The sequence below is a fragment of the Lissotriton helveticus genome, chromosome 3_1 (genome assembly GCF_964261635.1).
Source record: "Lissotriton helveticus chromosome 3_1, aLisHel1.1, whole genome shotgun sequence".
NCBI lineage: Eukaryota > Metazoa > Chordata > Amphibia > Caudata > Salamandridae > Lissotriton > Lissotriton helveticus.
The window spans coordinates 182,726,494-182,752,459 of NC_136061.1; the positions used below are offsets into that span (position 1 = coordinate 182,726,494).

Below are 25,966 nucleotides of genomic sequence, written 5' to 3' on the forward strand. Positions count from 1 at the left end.
CCCTATCTCCCAGGGAGACTAACATCATGGCGGCTGGGTCAGCCCCCTCGAACTCCTCTTCCCCCTCCTCTTCTAGGGCTACTGAGGTGATGTGGCGCGCTGGGGGCCCTGCAGCGGCGGGCTTCTTGAACAACGGGCATCGGGGTCGTTGGCATAGTGCCCTGGTTGCTGGCAATGGTAGCAGGCTTGGCTGACTCGGGGCCCTGGTTTGGCTGGGGGAAACCCTGCGCGCGCTGTGGGAGGCGAGGTGCCAGGCTGGTTTCTGGGGGGACTGCGCGGGGACCCTACCTGGGATCCCCTCTGTCTATTCTGATTCCCCCCTCCCCTCTGGCGGGAGGATCCTTGTTCATTTCAGCCAGAGTCTCCTCCGGGCCCCCGGGGGACTCTGGTGCTCACCCATCGATCGGCCTCGACGGCCAGCTTCCGGGGGTCAGCCAACTTGCTGTCCAGAAGGTGCTGTCGGAGTTCCACAAAGCAGTTCAGGGACAAATGTTCATAGGCAATGAGGTGGATGAGCCCCTCGAAGGTGGATACTTTGCTGCCCTTGATCCACCCTTCCAGGGCCCTGCTGTAGAAGTATACATATTCCACCCAGGTGGTGCCGGGGATTTTCTTGCATTCTCTAAAGCATTGGCGGTACATTTCAGGGGTTAGTCCGTACCTTGTGAGAAGGGCCTCCTTCATGTGGCTGTAAGAAGTCTGTTCGGCGGAGGGTAGATCGAGCAGGGTGTCCCTCCCCTCGCTCAGGAATCGCCCCCACAGCCCGGCCCCCCAATCCTTCTGCAGAACTCGGTGGGAGGTCATGGCGACCTCATAGGCCTTGAACCATTGCTGGATGTCATCATTCTTGTAATACTCCTTGACCACATCCTTGGGGATGTGGACTTTGGGTTCTACCGGGGGGACGGCCTCTCGGGTCCCCGATGTTCTATTGTCTTCGTTTCGGGCCTTTAGTTCGATCTCCTTCAGGCCACGCTCATGCTCCAGCTGGAGTCTTTTGCCTTCGTGTTCTCTCTGGAGTTTCTTCTCCTCTAGTTCTCCTTGCAGCTGTAGCTGCTCGATGGCTAGTTTCTTCTCTGCCAGCTTGAGCTCTCCTTCTATTTTCAGACGGGCTAGTTCGAGCTCGTGGTTTCGGCTGCGTTCTCGGTCGGTCATCTCTTCTCGTGACAGACCTCTCTCTGTGCTGGAATTCCGCGTCGGGGATTCCGCTCTCTCAAGCTCTTGGGCGTGGGTTTCGGTCAGGGGTGCTCCCTCTCCATCGACTTCCGTCGGTGCTGGAGGTGTTGCTCCGCTCTCCACCCAGGCTGTTAGGGCTTGTTGAAGGTCTTCTTTAGTGTTTAATCCCGTTGTCGGGATATGGAGATCCTTGCAGAATTGTTTGAGCTCTCGGTGCGAATAGTCTCCCAGAAGCTCCATCTGGAAGGTGGTTTTGTCGTTCGTGAGGGTCATGGTTGTTCTTCGTTAAGGTAGTGTGTCAGTACTGTATGATCCCTAGACGTAGGTTCTTATCGCGACGCTGCCACCAATGTTAGAAGGGGCGATCTCAGAGGGCCAGGTTGTACTCACCCAACCACCCCAGGACCCACCTCTCCCACAGTTCTTGCCGAGTCTTATCATGAGGTCCTCACCGGGGAGGACTTCGAGTCTAGGATCGTACACACTGAGCTCACACCACACTTACGAACAGACACCACAACGTTGGATTTCAATGACAAGTTCTTTATATGCAGTAAAAAGAAAGAAGCACTCTTATGTACAGAAGGATCGAGGGATCACAGAGTCTCTTGAGGATTCCGGAAGAGGGAAGCGGGACAGTCTTTAGCCTTTGGGCCAGTACGATGCGTACCCTACGCACAGCTCTCAATCCTCGAGCCGGGGGATACGGGAGGATGGTGGTACTGGCTGCTTCACTCACGTCGAGTCGGTTCGGGTCGTGATGGTGGTCTCAATGGTCCAGCCGGACCAGAGTACTCCTCGAGCCGCGACGAGGTCAGCAGGGCTCGGTCCGGAGAAAGTCTTGAGGAGCCGCGACAGCGTCAGCAGGGCTCCGAGGTCTTTGCAAGTCGAGCCGCGACAGCGTCAGCAGGGCTCCAATGGTTGCGAGTTCAGGCTCGAACCGCGACAGCGTCAGCAGGGCTCCGAGGTCTTAGAGAGGTCGAGCCGCTACAGCGTCAGCAGGGCTCCGTTGGTTGCGAGTTCAGGCTCGAGCCGCGACAGCGTCAGCAGGGCTCCGAGGTCTTAGAGAGGTCGAGCCGCGACAGCGTCAGCAGGGCTCCGATGGTTGCAAGTTCAGCTCGAGCCGCGACAGCGTCAGCAGGGCTCAGGTGGTTCAGTTCCTTGTTGCGAAGAGGGAGCCGCGACAGCGTCAGCAGGGCTCAAGGATGCGAGGTTGAGTTCGTCTCAGGGTCAGCCGCGATCCGATCAGCAGGGCTTCAGGTCCAAGATACAACTGCCCGCTAGTTGTCGAGCGGGCCCAGATATAGTCCATTGGCCCTTTGATGTCCGGACCTTCGCAGGCGGAGGTCTCATGCCCTGGGGGGCCGGTCGTTGGCAAGGTCCGGCGGTTGGCTCTTTGATCCTTTGACGATGGGTCCCAGACGCCAGCGGGTCTGGAGCCAGCACTGGGGGAGGCCAGAGGTGTGAACGAAACTGGCCCACAAGGGAAGGCCAGAGGTGTGACAGATCCCGGTCTCTCAGGGGAGGCCGGAGGTGCCATCGAAACTCCCTGGCTTATCTCACTCGGGGAGCCCTTTACCCCCCAGCTGGGACTGGCGCGCCTTGGGAGTCTGGGTTTCGCTGGGGCCGGGGTCACGCTAGGCCCATGGAGACAGGGATCTCGGGAAGGGAAAAAATGGCTGCCGGGCCTTTGTGGGGCATGCAATGGTTAGGCGCTCGGAGCCGGGAGTGGGACAGGATAGTCAGGCCTGGTCGTTGGTTACGAGGGTCGGACTTATCGGGAGTAGGACGACCAGGCTCGGGGTGCAGGTTACGCTAATGGGGAGGCTGCGCAGGGGACTCAGGGTGCAGGCCTGCGCTCGCAGGGTGTGGAGAGACAGCAGCGGACCGCGCCACGAGGCCGGGTCCAACACATAAGAAAACACAGTATATTTCCGTTCGATTTTTTTACCTACATTTATTTTTCATTTGGAGGTGTGTACATATTTTCATATTCAGTTACCTGAAAGTGAAAAAAACAATAAAATAATGAATCTTTTGTCTTAATTTAACCAAGTCTTTGATATTGCCTTCACGCTCCCTGACCCTGTTCCACACCACTCGATAGTACTCATTAGTATCATCTTTGATTTTCTTGTTTTCAAAGTTTTGGGGTGTCTTTGATCAGTTATTGAACACAAACAATATATAGTGTTGCTGTCTTATGTTGCAGTACAGTGTTGCAGTAACATTTTTATGCTGTATTATGTTTTGTGTGATTTGTAGGCATTTAATCGCCATTTCTACTGTAAATACAGTTAGTCACTACGAGACTTCATTAAAGTGCTATGTATTCACAAAAAGTCACATTTCTGACTGAACACTCATCGTTATTACAACTATGATAACTTTGTAGGGTACCTAGCCTCAGCACTACTTCTTTTCAGCTAGGCCTTGTCTGCGTGTCCACATCTACCCAGAGAGCCAGCACCAGTACTAACAGGAAAGGCCAGTACTCACCAGTGGCATAACAAAACTTGAGGCGGCCCCCCTGCAAAGTACATGCAGGGCCCCCCCTTGCTTCGGACCCAGTCCGGATATCTCAGGCCAGGGACCTGCCGGTGCCGGAGGGGGACCCTGGAGCTACGGGGCCCTCCTGCACCGCAGGGGTTGTGGGGGCTTGTGTTACGCCACTGGTACTCACCGCTTTCATAGGTCTTGACAGTCCTAGGCACTGATAGAATTAAGTAAAAAAACTGACAGACACACATTTGTAATAAACCTTCTACATACATAGCTCTCTCTTACACACATACGCATGCACGCACCCCCCACTTCATTTGGTTTTTTTTAACACAAATTTTATTTGTCAAGCGTCACATGAATTGCAGGACCCTGAGCACCAGGGGCTACTGCACATGTCAAATATACATTGAATTGACTTTGACTTTTACGAACAGCAAACAAATCCCCGTATAACGACCCCCCACACTCCCTCCCCCCAGATCGCATCCCTAACACTTCATATGTTTTACTCTCTTACATGCACACAGGTACTAACACTTACAAATATGTAGCTTTCTCTGAGACACGCATAAGCACACACACATTTTAAATAACCCTACTACTTATACAGCTCTCTTTTATGCACACACAAAGAATCAGAACCAGAATACATATCTTTCAGCAGTAAAACGCAAGCAAAATGCGAAATAAAAAACACACACTTCCCCACTAGAATACAGAGGAAAGCAATCCAACCCTTAAAAGAGCAATCAACCATTCTTAATGCCGTGTAAGGCTGTTTCTATGAGCAGGCACAAAGGCGGAGAAATCACTCTCATATGAGACATTCAGATGTTTAAATACTGGTCCTAGAACCTGTGAGATAAGCAATCTTCCACCGATGTAATGTAAGTGCTTTTCAGTGTTCACCTTACAATGGCTCATTCAGTAAATTTAAAAATGCTGCTAAACCAACTAACTCTTTCCAGGCATACACTAAGCATGTATGTCCTCGTTAATGAGGCACCCCTCAAGTAAGATGAAAACTCTGCAATGCGCCATCTTTCCCTCCATTTGACAGGAAACAGCCCACGTCTTAAAACAGAAAACAACAATAACTTGTCACCATTTAAAACTATTTCTATGAGTCTCCATAGGAAAAGCATACCGTCCTCACACTTTTTGGTGGGCTTTAACTGCTGCATGTAAATGAAGACAGCCTGGAAATGCGCCCTTCACACGCTTCCACGCTATCTTCATTTACATGTCATTGCAGACCCATTTATGCCCCCCTGGGAACTCATCCGCGCGCCCCCTCCCTTAGCTCCCCCACCCCCGCGCGCGCCCCACAGTGTGAAAAGACCTTTGAGTTAGAGGGTACGCGAAAGGCGGACTTCTGTATGTTGTCGCAGTATATAAATAACTCGTAGGTTTTACATTCTTTTAATGACTTTCGGGTGTTTTTAACAGCTCACAATTTTCCCAAAGAAGTTTTCACTGTTTTTTTTGCTTACTTCACTTTTTTCAATCTGCTACAAATGGCGCTGAATAAATATTTTTGCTGAATAGCCCTAGGAAATCAACAAAACGCGTCCTCTGAGATACTGGCTGCATTATGAACACTCTGTGTCATAGGGTAGTATGTGCACTCGAGGGCAGTACTCTTCATCAAGGGCCTCGTGGGCATTATTCTTTGTCAGTAGGTAATACGTGCGCAGCTAGCCACTGGTTAAATTGCACACTGGGCGGTGGCATTTGTACTGGCACTAAATTAAATGCACCGGTGCGTAGTAGATATTGTCATTGGGTAATTTGTACACTGGTGGGCTGTATTATTGTCACTGGTTATTCTGTGCAGTGGTGACAATATTTGCTGGCACTGTATAATATCTGCAATTGTGGGCAGAGTTATTTGATACTGTGCCATGTATGCAGTTGTAGGCAATAACCATTAAAGGTAAATCACACGTGCATTGGTGAAGATAATTGTTTGCCGCTGGGTCATATGTGTACTGGGGAGCGCAGATTTTTATCAGTGGGCAATATGCACAGTTAAGGGTTGTTTATTTTCTCTGGTTAACAGCATGTTTCCTCACTTGATTATATACGCAGTGGTTGGCAGTGTGTTTTGTAGTTATGCAATGTGCACTGGTGGGCAGTGTGTCATAGTTGTGGAGTGTGCACTGGTGGGCAGTGTGCTTTGTAGTTGTGGAGTGTGCACTGGTGGGCAGTGTGCTTTGTAGTTGTGGAGTGTGCACTGGTGGGCAGTGTGCTTTGTAGTTGTGGAGTGTGCACTGGTGGGCAGTGTGTTTTGCAGTTATGCAATGTGCACTGGTGGGCAGTGTGTCATAGTTGTGGAGTGTGCACTGGTGGGCAGTGTGCTTTGTAGTTGTGGAGTGTGCACTGGTGGGCAGTGTGCTTTGTAGTTGTGGAGTGTGCACTGGTGGGCAGTGTATTGTAGTTGTGAATTGTGCACTGGGCAGTGTGTTTTGTAGTTGTGGAGTGTGCACTGGTGGGCAGTGTCCTTTGTAGTTGTGGAGTGTGCACTGGTGGGCAGTGTGCTTTGTAGTTGTGGAGTGTGCACAGGTGGGCAGTGTATTGTAGTTGTGGAGTGTGCACTGGTGGGCAGTGTGTTGTAGTTGTGGAGTGTGCACTGGTGGGCAGTGTCCTTTGTAGTTGTCGAATGTGCACTGTTGGGCAGTGTGTTGTAGTTTTCAATGTGCACTGGTGGGCAGTGTGTTGTAGTTGTGGAGTGTGCACTGGCGGGCAGTGTGCTTTGTAGTTGTGGAGTGTGCACTGGTGGGCAGTGTATTGTAGTTGTGGAGTGTGCACTGGTGGGCAGTGTGTTGTAGTTGTGGAGTGTGCACTGGTGGGCAGTGTCCTTTGTAGTTGTCGAATGTGCACTGGTGGGCAGTGTGTTGTAGTTTTCAATGTGCACTGGTGGGCAGTGTGTTGTAGTTGTGGAGTGTGCACTGGTGGGCAGTGTGTTGTAGTTGTGGAGTGTGCACTGGCGGGCAGTGTGTTGTAGTTGTGGAATGTGCACTGGTGGGCAGTGTGTTGTAGTTGTGGAGTGTGCACTGGTGGGCAGTGTGTTGTAGTTTTCAATGTGCACTGGTGGGCAGTGTGTTGTAGTTGTGGAGTGTGCACTGGCGGGCAGTGTGTTGTAGTTGTGGAATGTGCACTGGTGGGCAGTGTGTTATAGTTGTGGAATGTGCACTGGTGGGCAGTGTGCTTTGTAGTTGTGGAATGTGCACTGGTGGGCAGTGTGTTTTGCAGTTATGCAATGTGCACTGGTGGGCAGTGTGTCATAGTTGTGGAGTGTGCACTGGTGGGCAGTGTGTTGTTGTTGTGGAGGGTGCACTGGTGGGTAGTGTATTGTAGTTGTGGAGTGTGCACTGGTGGGCAGTGTGTTGTAGTTGTGGAGTGTGCACTGGTGGGCAGTGTATTGTAGTTGTCGAATGTGCACTGATGGGCAGTGTGTTGTAGTTGTGGAATGTGCACTGGTGGGCAGTGTGTTGTAGTTGTGAATTGTGCACTGGTGGGCAGTGTATTGTAGTTGTCGAATGTGCACTGATGGGCAGTGTGTTGTAGTTGTGGAATGTGCACTGGTGGGCAGTGTGTTGTAGTTGTGAATTGTGCACTGGTGGGCAGTGTGTTGTAGTTGTGGAATGTGCACTGGTGGGCAGTGTGTTTTCTAGTTGTGGAGTGTGCACAAGTGGGCAGTATGTGTTGTAGTTGTGGAGTGTGCACTGGTGGGCAGTGTGTTGTAGTTGTGGAGTGTGCACTGGTGGGCAGTGTGTTGTAGTTGTGGAATGTGCACTGGTGGGCAGTGTGTTTTCTAGTTGTGGAGTGTGCACTGGTGGGAAGTCTTTGTGTGAAGGAATAATGTGCGCGCCAGTGGGCAGTATGTTTTCTCATTTGGTGATATATGCAGTAGTAGGCCGTCTCCCTTGTTGTTGCGTTATATGGCGTGTGCTACAGTTTCATTCTAGACTTGTGTTTGTTACATTTTGCACATGGTGTGCGTATTTGGGTGTGTTTCTTCTCCAATCTCATCAGGTGGCTTTAGGCCGGGCAGGCCAGGGATGCCTGTGCCCGTCGCGTGTACACGCTACGGACGTGCTAGTTGCATACACAGTAAGGGGGAGACATCTGTTATAAGCACAGTATTAATGTTACACTCACTGATGCACTGCTTGTGTTTAATACACAACGAATGTGTGCCTGTATGTACATGACAAAGCGGGGCTGGGCCTGTGCTACCCAGTGCGAGGTTTTGACCTTTTTGAACTCAGCGGAATTGTGGTCTGTGTATATTCACACAGGATCAGGGTGTGCACCGTACATGCACGGTGGGTGACCGGGGTGGGTGTACAGACACAGTGAAACGGCCCCAAAACTTAAGTGTGTGTGTATAACAAAGTTACGTTGTGTCTGTGCTATACAGAGGAATGGTTTATCTGTGTTTACAGTGAGGTTGCGGTGTGTGTGAAACTTTATATATGTTTCTGGCACGAGCCTGTGGGGGTATATGGTAAAGTTGGGCTGGGCCTGTCCATTCAGAACAATGTGTTACCCTCCTTGAGCAGTGTGAACTGGTCTGTGGTAAAGCTGGGCTGTGCCGGCGCTGCACAGAGTGGCGCGTTGCCCGTTCTGTACGGAGACTGCGGTGTGTCTAATCACAGGGACACTTTCTATGTGGCGTGTACCGATGTACAGGACCGGAGGCTTGGCATTCCCATCGAACCGAGCAGTGACGGGAAGTGGGTGGGGAGGAGGTGCCGGTATAGCCCCAGCCACGCCCCTCCCCTCCCCCACTTCCCCTCGGTGCTGGTGGGGTCTGCCTGTGGTGGATGTGCGGATGGTATTTGCAGCCGGGGGCCCCTCCCCTGCCTTCCTGTCCATGCCTCACAGCAGGGAGCGTGTCTGGCTGTGTCACCGAGGCGCGCCTGTAACTTCCTCAGTGCGCACAGACCGTGGGATCGCAGCCTGCACTGGATACTCAGAGACACAGCCTGGGGTGCACATCTCAATGAGAGTGAACCCCGAGACGGAAAAGGGTCTGGACAGGAGTATGACTCCGAGGCAGCGCGCCCCCTTGTGAGAGGGGCTGGAGATTGACCCCAGAACAGTGCCTGGAGTCCCCTGCGCCCCCATCGCTCCATTCACCTCCTAGGACTGAGCCTGCAGCCCCCCCGAACTGAGCCTGCAGTGTGCCCCCCCACCCCCCTGGACTGAGCCTGCAGTGTGCCCTCCCAGGACAGACCCGGAGAATGCTGAGTTCCTTGCTTCGGCAGAACCACTGCATCAGCAGGGGTGGCAAGTAAGTGTCTTCAAAGTAGAATACCGATTTTTAGGGACACCGTCTATTCACTTTTCAAAGGTGCATGTCCTGTCTCGGGGTACACCTCCTTTCACATGGCTCTTTCAGCATACGTGTGCCAACTTTTTATTCTCCTGTGCCTGTTACCGGTGGCAGTCCTTCGCCTACGTAGTATGTACAGTGAGACTGCATTTACCTCAGATTGTTTCTTCCATTTGTCTGTCTGGTCTCGTGGTCTTTTCACCGACATGGGAGGTCTCCCACAGCTGTAAAGAGGCGCTGCCACATCACAAAGACAACTTTTTTATGGGACTTGGAGGGCCATACTTCTGATCGGAAACATGAAACTACAAGTCCCAGAATGCAAAGGGTTAGACTTGGCTAAAACGCGAGGACCAATTGTCTGAAGGTGTCACACACAGGACGGGCATGTCGTTTCCCTATGTCAGGGCCTCTTCCACTTGACATCTCACCTGTGGTCAAGGTTCAATTTGACCACAGGTCACCATGGATGCTTTTTTTTTCGTCGTAGGCTTTACATTTCCTTAACAACCTCCTGGTATCGCCCCTGCGAACACCCCGTTCAGCGTGCGCAGGGCACGAGCTTCTCTTGTAAGCCGAGGCCTCTCGGCCCCTCTCTCCGGCGGGTCTGGACGTGTCTCCTCCAGCCAGAGGCAGTGTACCTCCCTTGGCAGTGCACGCAGGGAGGGGTGCATGGGTGCGCGAGGCTCGGCCTGGCCCATGTGAGGACATGGGGGTGGACGGGTTCCGTGAATCCATGGCCGTGCAGCCTCGCGCGGGGCCAGTTGCAGGATAGGAGCGAGGCCCTGACGGTACGTTCTCCAGACTATGGGTTTGGGGGGAAGATGGCGGGGTGGGAATGTTGTCCTTCCTGGACTCGACCTGACCAGGTGAAACTTGAAGCGAGGGGGGCGGGGACGGAGACTGTATGCCCCCCCCCCAAACTGGGGACAGCCACCTCCCTTTATACTAAGGCTTTGACCTGTGGCCCCTGGTGGGCTGTTCCAGGGAGTGGTGGGAGTGACGCCCAGGCCCAGGGGCAGGGGTCGCCTTTCATGCAATCCCGCTGGTGCAACAGGCCTGGGCCTGGCCAGCCTCCGGCAGGGGCGAGGGACTGTTGAAAGGATGTCCTCCTCCTGGAATCCCCCGCACTTCAGCCCGGAGGCATGGGCCTGCTGCCCACCTGCCCCCCGGACAGATGCAGTATTTGGCACGTGTGACACATTCACCATATACGGCTTTTTAGCCGCCTTGAAGTTGTCGACAGTGATTTTTTTAGCATAAACTAAAGGTGAAAAAACACAAAACGACTTGTCCCATGATGCAATGTTCTGCACTTGAAAAATAGTACTGACTGGAGGTGTTGTACATGACATGAGCCCACTTGGAATCGAGTTTAGGGGTTCTGATGGCACTAGGGACCATAAGAGAGGTGTTTGTTTGTAAACCAAGGCGCCTTTTTATGTGTGGCCCCTAGAGTGCCATCTGCCTTGTCCCTTTGTGCCCCCCAGCCTAAAAAATAGATACATATATACACCCCTGCCTTTTATATAGCCCGGTTCATCAATTGGACTGTTCAAGTGTCATTCACATTTTGCTCCTGCCCACCACAGCATATATAGTACAGGGCAGTTGCTCAGCCCTCTTCCTACACTGGTTGTCTTGCACTCTGTGACACGTTTCGCATGACCCCCATGTGCACAACCGCATGAAAAGCAGTGCAGTTTCATGGCCCGGCTGGTGTACCTGGGTCACCCCTTTACTATTACTTTATTTTAGTGTTTTTGCAATTGTTTTGCATTATAAATATGCTTGTAGTAAATGAATGCTAAACCATGCAATGTCATGGCGTTGCCAGTGCTTGTTTGAGTTGTGCAGCCCTGGGGGTAGAACCACCTCCAGTCCTGGTAATGATGCATCACACCGAGCAGGTCCGGCCGAGAGGCCTGCCCCTGCCAGTGTGCACGCCTGCCCCTGCGGGCTGGGGATTCCTGACAGTGCAGGTGCACGTGCCAGAAATGTGAGAGAGGAGGGCTCAGAGCGGGCAGGCCAGGGGGCAATACACTTACACTTATTGACAGGTGGCACTTTATGGCCTGCATGAGCTATTGACTTTTGGAACTGGGTAACTTGAAAGCTGTGCTGCTGAGCACACTTGCTTTCTGTATTGTGCTTAAAAATGTATCTCTCCGGGGGAATTCCTGAGTGGCAGCTGCCCTTGGCCCTTATGCTTAAGTTACATTTGTAGGTAACAGAGATCTGAAGTTTTCTACGTCCATTCCCGAGTAGCTCATAAAGTCCTGATTTTTTTTTTTTCACAACATAATTTTATTGCTGACAGCCAATATAATACAAAGGCCTTACCGGGCACCCAGAGTACGTATGCAGGGTAAATTACATGAAGGTCGACTTTTCCAACAATTATAAAGGGTGCATTGCACAGTAAATATGTTGCAGGAAAAGATAGGAAGTGAAAAGAATAAGAAAGAGAGAAAATAAACAACATTGCCACAAAACCTCCGTTCAACAAATACCACAATTCTGAATATAGGGGAAAAAGTTTGCCATTAAACACAAAGGAAGGGGAGAGGGTCAACCACATACAACTCTACCAACCCGAACCCCCTAATATCTATTTTTACACACATAAAGGGAAGGAGAGAATCAAAACAAAGTCAAGCCCCCAACACACCGTACAACAAAACAAAAAGTGTTTGTTTTGAAAATACTGCCCTCACTCACACACAGAAGTGTGTGACATGCTTCATCATCGGGTCTGCTTACAATACGCCCAGGTGTAGCCACACTCTGGACGGAGCATAAGGGAGGGGGGTTGAACATAAAAGACCACTGGACACAATATAACAATACACAACATATATACATAAACAAATGAGTGATCAGTGAGTGTCACCCTGTGACTGGAACTAAAGTGCAACACGTGCAGTTAAACTGGAAGTGTTAAAACTGGTTTGAGGATACCAAACAGGAAATTTATTGACAGGTTCCGCAACCAGGATTAAAAGAAAAGAAAGGATGTTTGCAAGAGAAAATCAAGTTCTCAAAACAACCCTCCTTATACCGCTGTGTGTAAAAAAAGAAAAAGTTTGCCACCCATAGTTACATCTTACAAGAGCTCTACTTAAATGTCGGTCGACTGTCATAGCAGTGGTTCCTCAGCGTCGGTCGCACAGTCCTGATTTTTAGCTCTACACAGTGCGAGCTGTCTGGTTGTGGAAGACCTATTGCGGACCATACCAGAAACTTACAGTGGGCTTAGAGCCCTCCCACTGCTTTACACAGGTTGGCTTAATTGTCACTTTCATGTGCTTACTTCTTAATTAAAGACCTGCCTCCCCTTCTTCTATTTGTTCCTCCCCTGGAGCATATTCCCTTTACCATGATTTTGATTTTAAGGGTTATACCCTTTCACCGCTTATATTTAGGGAACTACTTTTTTCTTTTTCGTTCAGCACCCTATGAGAGTGAACGTGTTTTCCAGTTCTCTCCCGTGTGCTGCAGTGCAGTCCTATCCCAAACACCCAGCGGCCCGAGTGTGCTCCATGTTGCGCTTTCCCTTGTGTGCTGATAAATGTTGTGATCTGAGGTCTTCGAAGGCCGATTGTGTGCAAGTTCCCAAGGCCTCTAGGGCCAGACTGGGGCACGCGCCGTCTCCTATCGAGACGCCAAGGCTTGGAATTCCCTCCCGGCTCTGATAAGAGCGAACCCTCTGAAACAATGTTTAGGAACACATGGAAACCCTGGTTGCTCATCCCCTGTTAGTGCTCTGCTGCTGCTTCGTCTGACTTGGATTCTTGGTTGTAGCGTAGTCTCCGCGCGGGCACGTGACACAACCAGGCGCTTTATAAATCCATATGTTATTGTTATGAAATGGATCATTAGTGTTTTGCTTGCTGAAGGCTGTCCTGTCACACTGCGGTGGTCAGAGTGCTGGGAGAGCACTAATTGAAGTGGATGCAAAGAACTGTAGAATACCGTTGCAGTAAATTAAATGACGAGGTGACAATTGCACTGTCAAGCCAGAGCTAAACATGTATGTACTGCCTCCTAGATAAACACCCGTAGTTATCTAGCTATCTAAGGCACTTTAATAGGATTACAATGTCATGTGTGTGCCACCGAAAGTTCAAGCTCAGGCAGCTGGATAAAAAAAATGAACATAGTTGTGTGGAGGGCAAGCACTTTTTTGTGAAAGCACACAACTTCTGTCCAATCAAAACAATGACTCCTGGCTCCAAACATGTAGACGGGCCAGTGTGACTACTCCCTGCAGTGCCCTAACAGTGCTGTGGGACTCCAGCAGCACATGCATCTTCATGTAGTGCCATGGCCACCGCAGTGTGACTACTCTCTGCTGTGCCCTCAGTGAGGAAGATGATGTCGGGGTGAGGGAGGCGACGGTGTCCCAGATCTCGGTGGTATATTTGCAGAGAGATCGTGCATTAAGCAGGAGGCAGTAGAGATGTTCTGGGTGGTGGTGGTCGGCATGGTGGAGGTTGCTGTATGTGCAGGTGCTTCGATGTTGCAGGCAAAGAGGCAGTGCAGGCAGGTAAAAAGTCGTACCGTAGATCGAGGCATGGTGCTGCAGCAGATTTTGTTGCAGGATCCAGCTCTCGGTGGCGGTCTAGATACAGGGGGTGGGAGAGCCGGGGTTCCTGGCCGTGGGCACAGTCCAGGCGCGGACAAGCTTACTTTTGGCGCTGCCACTCTGCGGCCTCCATTAGGTAGGTCAGGAGGTGGGAAGCGGGAGGGAAAGAGTGGAAGTGAGGCAGTGGGAAAAAACCTAGTAGCGGTGGGGATCGGCGGAAAAAAGCGAATTACAGAGTTAGAAAGAACAGCAAGTCCAATACAAAGTTAAACAAAGTTCACCAGAGATACAATGTTGCAAATAGTGTCAAATGAGCACCGGGTTTACAGCTGTGATGGACACTGGAAAAGTATTGGCCATCCAGAAGGTAATGGCTATGGTGAAAACAATAACACCGCTGAAATTAAAGGCTACTAATGCAAGGAATAGCAACAGTTGGTGGGCGAGGCAGCAGTGAGTGGAAGCTGGCACCCGAGGACCTGCTATTCACTTGTAATGCTTCACACTACAATACATCTTTCTTTAAATCCAGACCTATTGGCCTTGCCAATACTTGTCTTTTCAAGGAGTGGCTGTTGGCTAGACCCTGCATGTGTGGTTATAAAGATGTCTGGTGGACGAGTGCGCCAGCAGACTCATGGCCTGGGAAGGTGTCAAATCTGACCTAGGCAACACATTCATGTGCAGCACAGAGATTTGGGCGTCACAGTGTTTTTTGGCTACGATTATAACCCAGGCCACTGGAATTATGCTGCAGGAGAGGAGGAAGTTATGCGGCAGAGTTGACTAAATTATGCAGCAAGAATAGGCAAATTATGCAGAGTATGCTGCACTATTTGTGAAATTACTTCTTTAGTTCGTCATTTTACACTTCTTAATACTGTCTTGGCATATGTTTCACCTCATTAGTACCAGTTTAACACCCAGATATAGCAGTAATTAACAGAAGTGTGACCAGCCAACTTTTGTGAAGGCCTTACACTGGGCAGCAATGCTTGTCACTGCATTTTAGTAACTTTTAATCCTTTTGAACTAGAAAGATTTTTTGTTAAATCTGCAGATTATGCAGCAGATGATGGATCATGTGGCAAATCCATAGTTCTGTGGAAAACACTGCAGCCACAAATTTGCATAACTGCAGCGGTCCTGATTATATCCTTTCCTTGTACAAAAGCTTTTCATTTTTCCTTGTCAGCATTGTTTGGTGTTCAGCGGCCATCTTCTGCTAGTGAGCCAGACAGGGCCGGCACTAGGCATGGGCAGTGTTGGCAGCTGCCCAGGGCCTCGCACTCAGCCCACCAGAATGGGGCCCCGCCCTGGTGGTGTGTGTCCTTTTGTTTCCCTGCCTATAGAACTGAAAGAAAGGTGTTTCCTCGCAATTAGGGGGTCCATGGGAGGGGCCTTCTCCCCAGGACCTCTCTGGGATGGTGTCTGGAGGCCTAGGGGAGAGGGACACTTCCTCCTGTCCCAATTGCAAGGATTTTGGAAAGAAAAAGAACAATCGCACTCCTTGATTAATCTTACGGTGATCAAGTAATCCAATGTATGTTGGTGCTATTTGAGTACTTCCTTCTGGGTTGAGGAAGGTAATAATTCAATGTAGCGTTATTCCAACTGGGAATACCATCCCCAAATGCACACAGAAAAAACTTCCTTTGTAATTTTGATGTTTTTTTTTAAATAAAGTTTTATTGAAATTTCTTTTCGAAGCTCATTTTCAATTGTTAAATGTTTTCACATCTGTATTGTATATTGTTTTCATACACATTTTTGAAATGGCCCGATGCATTTCGGGCTATTCGCCCTTCATCAGGGGCATTTATACACTTCCATTAGGAGTCAGATTCGAATCGTCACAATATACGATCAAAGAATAAAATTGTATTCTGGTTTCCTTCTTTTAATAGCGTGCTGGCTCACAGTTCACAAATTGAGGTGCTGGCTCGCAATTCGCAGGATTGGGTAGATTCCAGGTTCGTTCACGTTAGACGCGTGACGCTGTTCGAGTGGGTGTGTCTTCCCGATGTCACTCGGAAGTAAACACATTCAGCCAAACTGGGGGACGCCCATTGGAAAGCATTTTAGCGCCCCCACAGTTTTACCTTTCAGCCCTCAAGCAATTCTCCCACTTTCCGCCCCATACGAGCTGTAAATGAGGTGCTTGTAGGAGGCTGGGAGGAGAAGCTGAGGCCCAGGAGTGGTCTTTGAGCAAGCAGCTTCCTACCTGAGCTGTGTCACATACGTCAATTAAAGGGGCCTCGCACATGCCCTTTAGGCCCAGCCAAGCCCTCCCTCCCCTGCCCCCCCCCGCAAATCCTAGAACGGCCCTGGAGCCAGATTACTAATGTACCGGACAGTAGCATAGACAGTGTTATGAGACTTAGTGCAAGGAAGCAAATGGGCCCCTTGGTCGCTTTTTGAGCTATAAAATGCAGCAATAATCAGAGTTCAGTGGGCCCCAGTGCCACTGCACTTGCTGCACCAGCGGCCTTTGGTGCCGGAGGTGAAGGGGAATCTCTTTCATTCTAAAGGTGTACAGGATATAAAAATGAGGGATGTGATCCGACAATTAACTCTAAAAAAAAGTTTTTCTTTTGAGAAAATTCATTAACCTAATGTTGCCCATGAGATTAGCTGAGGGTGACACTGCTGTGAGGTGTCCTTAACGTTTAACGAGGGAGGGTGTGCTTCAAGGCGCTGCTGTCACTGAATGAATACATGTGCGCATCATGGAATGCTGGGGGAATCTACTTCATGGAGTGAAAGTCTGATCTAATGAGTGAGCATGTGCTTCACAGAGCAACACACCAGGTGAGTGAGACTGTGCTTCATGGAGTGAGACGCGCCCAGGTCAATGAGATTTGTTGAAGAATGAGACACACACCTAACGAGTGGGATTATGCATCTTTGAGTGAGATTCTGTTTCATAAAGTGAGACACACACAGATGAATGACATTATGCTTTACAGAGTGAGATTTTAACTGAATGTCATGTTTAACTGTATTGTCAAGTCCTGCTATATGTTTTGCTCTGTCCCTTTATCGACATGGGCGATGCTCATCTTTTATCTTTGTTTCTTTTATGGTATTTTACCGAAATAAAGAGAGTTTGACTTGACTTGAGTGTGATTCACTCACAAAGAGTGAGTGTGCTTCATGAAGTGAGGCAAACCAAACGAGTGAGATTGTGCATCACTGAGTGAGACTCCGACTTATTGAGTGAGGTTCTGTTTCCTAAAGTGAGACACACACACAGGAGTGACATGCTTTACAGAGTGAGACTCACTCTTAATGAGTAAGGGTAGTTCATGGAGTGACACACCCCCGTTGAGTGGGATTGCGCATCACTGACTGAGACTCCGACCTAATGAGTGAGATTCTGTTTCCTAAAGTGAGATACACACACAGGAGTGACATTATGCTTCAAAGAGTGAGACTCACTCTTAATGAGTGAGGGTACTTCATGTAGTGAGACACACCAAATGAGTGGGATTGCGCATCACTGAGTGAGACTCCGACCTAATGAGTGAGGTTCTGTTTCCTAAAGTGAGACACACACACAGGAGTGACATGCTTTACAGAGTGAGACTCACTCTTAATGAGTGAGGGTACTTCATGTAGTGAGACACACCAAATGAGTGGGATTGCGCATCACTGAGTGAGACTCCGACCTAATGAGTGAGGTTCTGCAACATAAAGTGAAATAAGTAAGCCTGTGCTCACACACAGGAGTGACATTATGCTTCACAGAGTGACTCACTGTTAATGAGCGAGGGTATTTCATGAAGTGAGACACACCAAATGAGTGGGATTGCGCATCACTGACTGAGACGCCGACCTAATGAGTGAGGTTCTGTTTCTTAAAGTGAGATACACACACAGGAGTGACATTATGCTTCACAGAGTGAGACTCACTCTTAATGAGTGAGGGTACTTCATGAAGTGAGACACACCAAATGAGTGGGATAGCGCATCACTGAGTGAGACTCCGACCTAATGAGTGAGGTTCTGCACCATAAAGTGAAATAAGGCAGCCTGTGCTCATAAAAGGGTAAAGCTAGCCACAAGCCATTAGCTTGCACCAAGGTGTGAGGGTGGGGTTCCTGTCCACGCAGAGAGACTATTCCAGTGTGACACCTGCCGAAAGAGTGAGTCTGCTCCCTGGCAGTCTCGAGGTGCTTCCTGAAACTGTAGTTTGACCGGCACTCTTACACAGTGTGGGGTTCAGGGTGAGGTTAGGCCCAGGGTGTGCCTCTAGTCGCCTCGCCTTCTTTCCTCCCGTGCCCCCATGCCTCATCACCCCGCCCTTCCAGTGCTGCAAGGCCTGTCTTGTGAAAGAGGATGTTTGTGAGGAAGCAGGCCTTGTGATAGTGCCAGGCGGTGGAAAGTAGAGATAGTGAGTCTGTGTGCTCGGGCTGGGGCACAGTGCCCGCGGAGCTACACGGGTCGAGGCGCTGCCTCCTCACCAGCACCGACAGCGCTGCCGCCCTGGCCTGCGGGCACTCTAGTGTGGGTACCAGGCCGAGCTCTGCCAATGCCCCTCAGCCTTGACCCTCGTCAACCCTTGCAATCCAAGCGTGCCAGGCCCCTCCATCCCGCCCTTTGGCATCCCCTGCGTTTCTAGTTCTGCGACCAGGCACTTTAATAAAACCCTTTAACGTCCCCCCTTTATAGCACTGAGACACAGAAGTGACACTACTCCAGCTCTTCCAGTGTTGAGAACAATGCAGAGCTTCGCCGGGGCACATGCACGCCTGCCACTCTGTTATTGAGCCACAGAGAACCAGTGCCAGGGGGGCCCCAATCTCACCTGCACTGGAACCCACATAGCGCCTCCTCTGTACCCCTTCGGCTAGTCTAGTTCTTTAGCACAGGAGGCACGGCTCCGTCGGTGCACCTCATTCCGCTTTTCACTAGTCCCTACTATTGCACTACAAATACAATGCGTCTCCAACCTAACATTCGGCACTTCCAGACCCCCAGCTCTGCCAGTGCACCTCCCCCCCGCCCGCTGTTTCACCACGAGGCTGCCATTAGCCCCTTACTCCAGCACTGGGGACCCACGCAGCCCTGAGGGCGCCTCAGCCGTGCCCTTCAGCGGCCCAGGACTGAGCACGACGCACACGTCTGACAGTGCACGTCACGGCTGCCCTGCAGTTCTCGTGTGGTCCTCAGAGCACACGGTGCGTGCCGAGGGACGCCGTTGCTTGGCTCTGTTGCAGCATCTGCACGTTGTGTGACGCTTGAGGTTGAGAGGGAGAGCCGAAGGGAGGGGGCGGGAGTCTGCCGTCCTCGTTCTGGGCTGTTTGCTGCAATGTTTCACCTCAGATGCTGCGCACAGAATACCCAATGCCGGCCGGGGCGCTAAGGGTTAACCCTGCAGTGCCGGCTTCCTCCCGCTGCTCCCATTGGACGTCAGTTTCCGGGGAGGGTTTAAATTGAGCAATCGGTTCTCACACTGCAGAGGGTGAGGTAATGGGAACCCAGGACACTGACATCATCACCGCTGGGCAGCAGCACATGTGTCCGAGCAGGGGCGGGAGACCCAGGGGCCGCTGGGCACATGGATGCAAACAGACAGACGGATGGACGCAGACAGAAATACATACCGAACACGCATGCACGCCCACTCTTTGTAGTCCCGGCTGCAGGTTTCTGTGTGTGTGCCCGTCTGTCCTTCAGCCTGGCATGATGTACATGGGTTGGTAGACGTCCTGCCAGATATGGCTGGATATTAAAATAGACGCAGCATGTCTACATCTAACCTCATGAATTAAACCATTTTAGCGCAGAGTATCTTTAGCCCAATCAAGGTCTGCCTGAATTTATGGGTCAGACTAACGGCAGAAAGGCCCTGGCAGATAAGGACAGACATGGTTAGCTCCATATAATTAGGGTGACCAGATTTTTAGAAATAAAAACCGGGACAGGCTAGACATAAAAGTATGACAAAAGCCTTTAACCTTACACCTGTGTCTGGCCTGCCCCAATGTTTGCGTTTTATTTTTGCCTAGCCCTGTAGAATTAAACTACCCTTACACAACATTAGCGATGGTGGTTCAACCTCCACCCTCGCCCCACCCCCGCTCGGTCTCCCATCTGCTGCAGCATGCATGTAGCCGACATCAACCTGCCCTGCCTAATTCAGATACATTATTTAACGAGAGTATGCCTTTAAATTCTGCTTTGCTTGATAACTTGACCTTTGTCCCAAAAACTGGGACATGTATTTAAAATGATGGAACGCGTTATAACACCGGGACAGTGAGCTTTGGCCCAGCACTTCCATTGATGGCAAGTAGTCCAGCGTCATTTGTAACTCTGCACCGGCCACGGCATTTTCACCAGCAGCAGGTTGTATGCTGTGACCCTACCCCTGCTGTTTGCCCATTTGAAAGCATAATAAATAATTATGAGCAGTAGTTTATGAACTACCATGTCTCTAGGTGCTGAGAAAGGCTGCATGTGTCTAAACATTACAAAATGCAAATATCTGGTGGCTAAAAAATCAGGACTGGTTAAAGAAGTCAACCGGTTGTAGGACCATCGAAGCCTGACCCTTCCACCTATCTATGCCCGGCCAGTCCCATGGCAACACAGGGGCACCCATGATCCCTCGAGGATTGCGAAAACAAAAACCACCTTCATTGCGTGTATTCTCAAATGGCCACAGATTAAGAAGAACCTTCCTACACTGAACTATGCAAACAGCACTGTTCCTCCTAGGTCAAAAATGAGGTGAACAGTCATATACCACTTTACGAATGCAGAAAAACAAATGTTATTTTACATGCCCAACACCCAATGTACGCGATAAAACGTCTGAGAAAACATAAGGCCAGTCCGTTTACTTGACTTGTAAATATCTTCTACAATTTTGTTTGTAAAAACTTCCAGCTCTTTTTGTGGTATCCCAGTAGTGCACGCTTCCTTCCAGCGGTGCCAGGCCAATGCTACAGGTATAGAACAGTGCGCAGTAAGACCTATGACGGCATCAGAGCGGGCTTCCTCCAGAAATACCCTATAAGTGGTAGGACTCCAGCAGTGTGGCCTTCCTCCTGAAGTGTAGCCTGCAGGGCCAGAGAAATGTTTGCTTCCGGGAGCTGTATGTGTGTAGGTGGTATTTGTATAGCCATACCTCACCCCAAGGCAGCGGAGCCCCATGCCGCTTCAAATGCAAAGATACAGTCAGCGACTGAAGGGGGGATGCAGGGTTCTCAGAGCAGTGAACTGTTACTGCATTGTGATGTAGTGCTTTTTAAAGAGGTGTATTTTTAGCTCCTTCCTGAGCAGGGTTTGTGAGGCCCTGACAGATTCAGAAATGTTGTTTCAGATCCTGGGTGCATAGATAGAGAAGGTCTGTCACCTTGTTTTGTTCTTTTTTTCACATTATTGCCTCCAGTATGATGGTACCAGGCTGTCCTTGTTTTCTTGGCAGTGGGGTCCTTGAGACAGAGGTTGCTGTCCAGGGTGAATCGTAGTAACCTGGTTTTGTATGAAAGTCGGGGTCTGAATAGTTCCCGGTTCATGCTGTTGACTCAGGGTTGGACTAGTAATTGCTTGTTTTTCTGGGCAAATAAGAGGCCCTTGGTGGGGTTGAGCTTCAGATAGGTGCTGAATGAGGGGCAGGCATTATTTGTGATTTGAAATGCCTGGAGGAGAGGAAATGTCCAAGTAAAATGACATTTGCCTTGCACCGCCCTGTAAGTGCTAAGACTACAGCAGAGTCACCCCTTCCTGCAAAGTACCCCAGAAGACCCCTGGAAGGTTGGCTTCCTCCAGCAACATGTCTTTAATATAGGAGTCAGCAGTGAGAGAGTTCTACTAGCAGGGCCCTGTCAGTACTGTTACCATAGTACTGGGAGTCCCCTGCCCTGCCCCTGCTGCTACAGGACTCCAGCTGCTTTATCTTTCTCCCACTAGTGACCTGACGGTGCTATAGGAAACCAGCAGTGTGAGCTTCCTCCTGACTGGAGATGGGCCAGCCAGGCAGCCTCCAGTTGAAAATCTACCCCGGGCCTGCCTTTGCCCCACGGAGCTAGTGCAACTAAACAGAGCTGGGCCCAGCGCCCCAGACAGGGCCTCTATTCCTCCTTAATGCACTTGTTAAAAGACAGAAAACACTGAAAACAGGACAACTGAGAGGAAACTGGATTCGAACGAAGAACGTGTATTCAACTTTGCATGTATCCGGTTGAAGTGCTGTAATGTAAATGTATGTGTCTTGTAAAGCGCACTGCTGTCCTGAGGCGTCGTGGCGCTGTAGACCGCTGGGGAACCCGTCCTGGCTATCCCTGTGAGATGGTCCCTACTGGGTATCTCCAAGGTGAAACCAGGCATCCCCGGCGAATGTGGGGGGCCGTTGTAGAGATGAGGCAAGCTACTGCCCAGAGTTGCCGAGTGTGATCCCTGGTTAGAGTAGGCACCGAGGCGATAATTATCGAGTCCGCTGACCCTGGTCCACGACCCTGCCGCGTCGGGAATTGAACCCTGGTCCCGGGCCGTTCTCTGCTTCCGGGTCTGCCACATCTAACCAGTGAGCACCAGCTCTCTGGGATCGTCTGCATCTGATTCTATTTAATTGCCTTGTGATGCCGAGGCTCTTTTACATCGATCTGTTTGTGCTTGTCAAGTCAGGGATCCTGTAACATTAGCATAACATTTGCATCTTGTGGCTTCCCTTACACTTTTCTACATACGCAGAGTCCGATTGATTTAAGATGATAGGTTTATTTGCTGCGCATAGACTGCGAACAGGACAGAGAAAGCAATACCAATTCGTTGGCTGTAGTGCACAATCTATAACCAGGAAACATGGGCTTTAATCCCAGCTTCCTTGCTCGACCAAACTGTGTGATTTCAAGCAAATCGCTTTACTTCACACTTTCTCATTTCCCATGGCCAACTAAGTAGAAAGCTTTATGAAGTAAGGATTTTCAGGGTGACACTATACAAGAAACACATTTGTTTTCGGGTTAACTGAAATGCACTTCACATATATTTACAAAGGCTGGTGATATATACAGTGGTCATGACAAACTGACATTTCATGGCTCTCTGGTGCCAACGTCATCGGGGTAAAGTGATACTCTTAAATGTTTCTAAGATCAAGTTAAAAACTGCTGTTTTTTGTAAATGTCAGTGCAGTGGCATGATCCAAAGAACTAAATTGAAACACCCAAATTATTGAAGAAATAGTCTTTTCTAACATTTTAATCATATTTTTTCACATTGTGTTTGTTGCTTTGCCTCTTACAGCCGAGGGAAACCCCTGGCTCGGCGGTCAATGAATTTGCCAGCTGGCCCACCTTTACTCCCAACAGTGTCCTGTCGGTGCCTTCTTCTGCAGCCCCATGGCAGTGGCACTGCAAACTCTGCCTGGTGATGCCCTGCCAGGGACAGTACTGCTTCAGCATACGTGTCTTTGATGAGTGCCCTGTCTGTGCCATGGCCACCGCAGTGTGACCACCTCCAGCAGTGCCATAGGGCTCCAGCAGCACACGCTTCCTCCTGCAGTGCATTGTTACTGCTTTGACTGCTGCAGTGACCACCTCCAGCTGTGAGCTGTTAATGCTATGGGACTTCAGCAGCACAAGCCAGGACGATGCCGGGTCTGGTGACTTTGTGGACTAATGTGGCCACTGTAGGGGCCCGTGTTCCACCTCATGGTCACAGGTTCAAATTGGCGGGTCCACTCAGACTTTCATCCTTCTGTGGTTGAGAAAATGAGTACCATTGAGTTTGGTAGCAATAAACATATTCAGCTCTAAGATACACTTGGGTGAACGTGTACTTTACAAATACACTTGTGCTGTGACCTGACCTGACCTGGTCGGATCCGGCCGCTCCTCCCGCCGCGTGGCCCACCCTCAGTGTGCCCGGTCTCCTTGCTGCCGCTGCTGCCCGTGAGTTTCTGCCTCACTGTTGCCCCTGATCTCGCCGTATCTGTATTTCTTTAAAGGTTGCCAGTATCTGTACTGTATTGTATTGTGCCTGCTCTTGCCCTCTGTCTCGCCTCACTGTTGTGCCAGTATCTGCATTTGTTTGCCAGGACCTGTATTGTGCCAGTATTTGTCCCCTCTCGTCCTCCGTTGTGCCCCTGATTGAGTTTGTGTGACCCCATCACCGTTTCCTCTCCCTCTGCACTTCCCCACTCCCCGCTCCAAGCCGCTGCTCCCCCGCGACCCCACCCCCGTCCCCTCCAGCATCACAGCACCGCTCCCCTCCCCACTCGCCACCTCGCTCCCGCCTCCCAGCTGCTCCTCCCTCGCTCCGCCCCCCCCCCACTCTCCATTTATGGCAGAGTCCACGCGTACGCGCAGCGTTAACGCGCAGCGGGCGCGCAGCGGGGGCGCCCCAAGCGCGTCGAAGGCGTGCCAAAGGCAAGCCCGTCTACGCCCGTCCGCGCCTGGCCCGCGCCCAGCGCCAGACCCCCTGGCCCCCGCAGATGCCATCCCACCCGCCGGACGTACGACGACGCCACCCTCATCGCACTCAACACCGGCCGGATGCCCGGCTGCCACCGAGCCACCCCAGGACGCACCCACGGACCCTTCACCTGCCAACCCTGCAGGTTCTCCTGCACCCGGACCTGCATCCCATCCGCACCCGCCAAGCCAAGCACCAACAGCAACCACCTGAAGTGCACCCTGCTCAACACCCGCTCCGTCCACAGACACGCCATGGAACTATGGAACCTGCTCGACACCACATCCCCAGACGTCGCCTTCCTCACGGAATCCTGGATGAACGCCTCCTCAGCGCCCGACATCGCCATCCCGGACGGATACAAGATCACCCGGAGGGACCGCGTCAACCAGACGGGAGGAGGCATCGCCATCGTCCACAAGAACACCATCCGCATCACGATTAACTCCGATGACACCCTCACAGCCGCCGAACATCTTCACTTCCAGATACACACCGACCCCAAGACCACACTCAGAGGCACCCTCATCTACAGACCCCCAGGACCCCGCACTCAATTCAGCGAAGACATTGCAGACTTCATCAGCCCACACGCCCTCCCCTCCGCTGACTACATCCTCCTAGGGGATCTCAACTTTCACCTGGAGAACAACAACGACAACAATACCACCACCCTGCTGGACAACCTCGGACTCAAGCAACTGGTGAACACCCCCACCCACTACGCCGGACACACGCTTGACACAGTCTTCTCCTCCAGCAAGTACATCTCCTTCAGCCACTCCACCGGACTCCACTGGACAGACCACAGCTGCGTCCACTTCTACTTCAGAAGGACCACGACTCACCACCACCCGCAACAGGTTCCTCGCAGGAGCTGGAACCAGATCACCACCGACCAGCTCACCACATCCCTGAACCAGAACCCTCCAGCCAGATCAACGGACCCCAACCAAGCAGCCAACAACCTCACACAGTGGATCACCAACTGCGCTGACGACCTCGCACCCCTGAAAAACCATCCCAGCAGGCCCGGAAGCAAGAAAGCCTCCTGGTTCAACGACTACCTCAAGAACTCCAAGAAGAACTGCCGTACCCACGAGAAAGCCTGGCGAAAAAACCCGACTACAGAGAACATGACCGCCCTCAAGCACGCCATGCGCAAACACCACCAGCTGATCCACACCACCAAGAAGTCAGCATTCAAGGATCGACTAGACAACAACGCACACAACAGCAAGGAACTCTTCAGCATCGTCAAAGAGCTCTCCAACCCCAGCACCGGAAACAACGACATCACTCCATCACAAGACCTCTGCGACTCACTCGCCTCGTTCTTCCACAGCAAGATCGCAGACATACACAACAGCTTCAGAGAACAGACCTTGCACCCAACCACAGAACTAACTCCCCCACCACCACCCTTCGCACCTGGACCCCGGTCAGCACCGAAGACACCATCCACACGATGAACACCATCCACTCCGGATCGCCAGCCGACCCATGCCCCCACCACGTCTTCAACAAGGCCGGCTCCGTCATCGCACCCCAACTCCGGGACATCATCAACTGCTCCTAAAACACCGCCACCTTCCCGGAGAGTTGGAAGCATGCCGAACTCAGCGCCCTCCTGAAGAAACCATCAGCAGACCCCACCGACCTCAAGAACTACCGCCCCATCTCGCTCTTACCGTTCCCTGCCAAAGTCATCGAGAAGACCGTCAACAGACAGCTTGCCGCCTTCCTCGAGGCGAACGGATCCCTCGACCACTTGCAGTCCGGCTTCCGAGCTCACCACAGCACCGAGACCGCCCTCATCGCAGCCACTGACGACATCCAAGCCCTGCTCGGCAACGGGGAAACAGCGGCACTCATCCTCCTGGACCTCTCCGCAGCGTTCGACACTGTCTGCCACCGCACCCTAG

At 51.1% G+C, this 25,966-nt stretch overlaps 1 protein-coding gene across 2 annotated transcripts in view; it reads left to right on the forward strand.

The window, feature by feature from the left end:
- Nucleotides 1–25,966, forward strand: part of LIMK1 (LIM domain kinase 1) — a 251,007-nt gene that overhangs the window by 78,721 nt on the left and 146,320 nt on the right. Inside the window, exon 1 of one of the 2 annotated variants that reach the window (XM_078679558.1) lies at nucleotides 8,527–8,983. The exons of the other annotated variant lie outside the window; for it this stretch is intronic. Coding sequence (XP_078535684.1) covers nucleotides 8,934–8,983 — 50 coding nt within the window. The 5' untranslated portion in view covers nucleotides 8,527–8,933. Of the gene's footprint in view, nucleotides 1–8,526; nucleotides 8,984–25,966 lie in introns of those variants that run through there. 2 annotated transcript variants of the gene reach the window in all.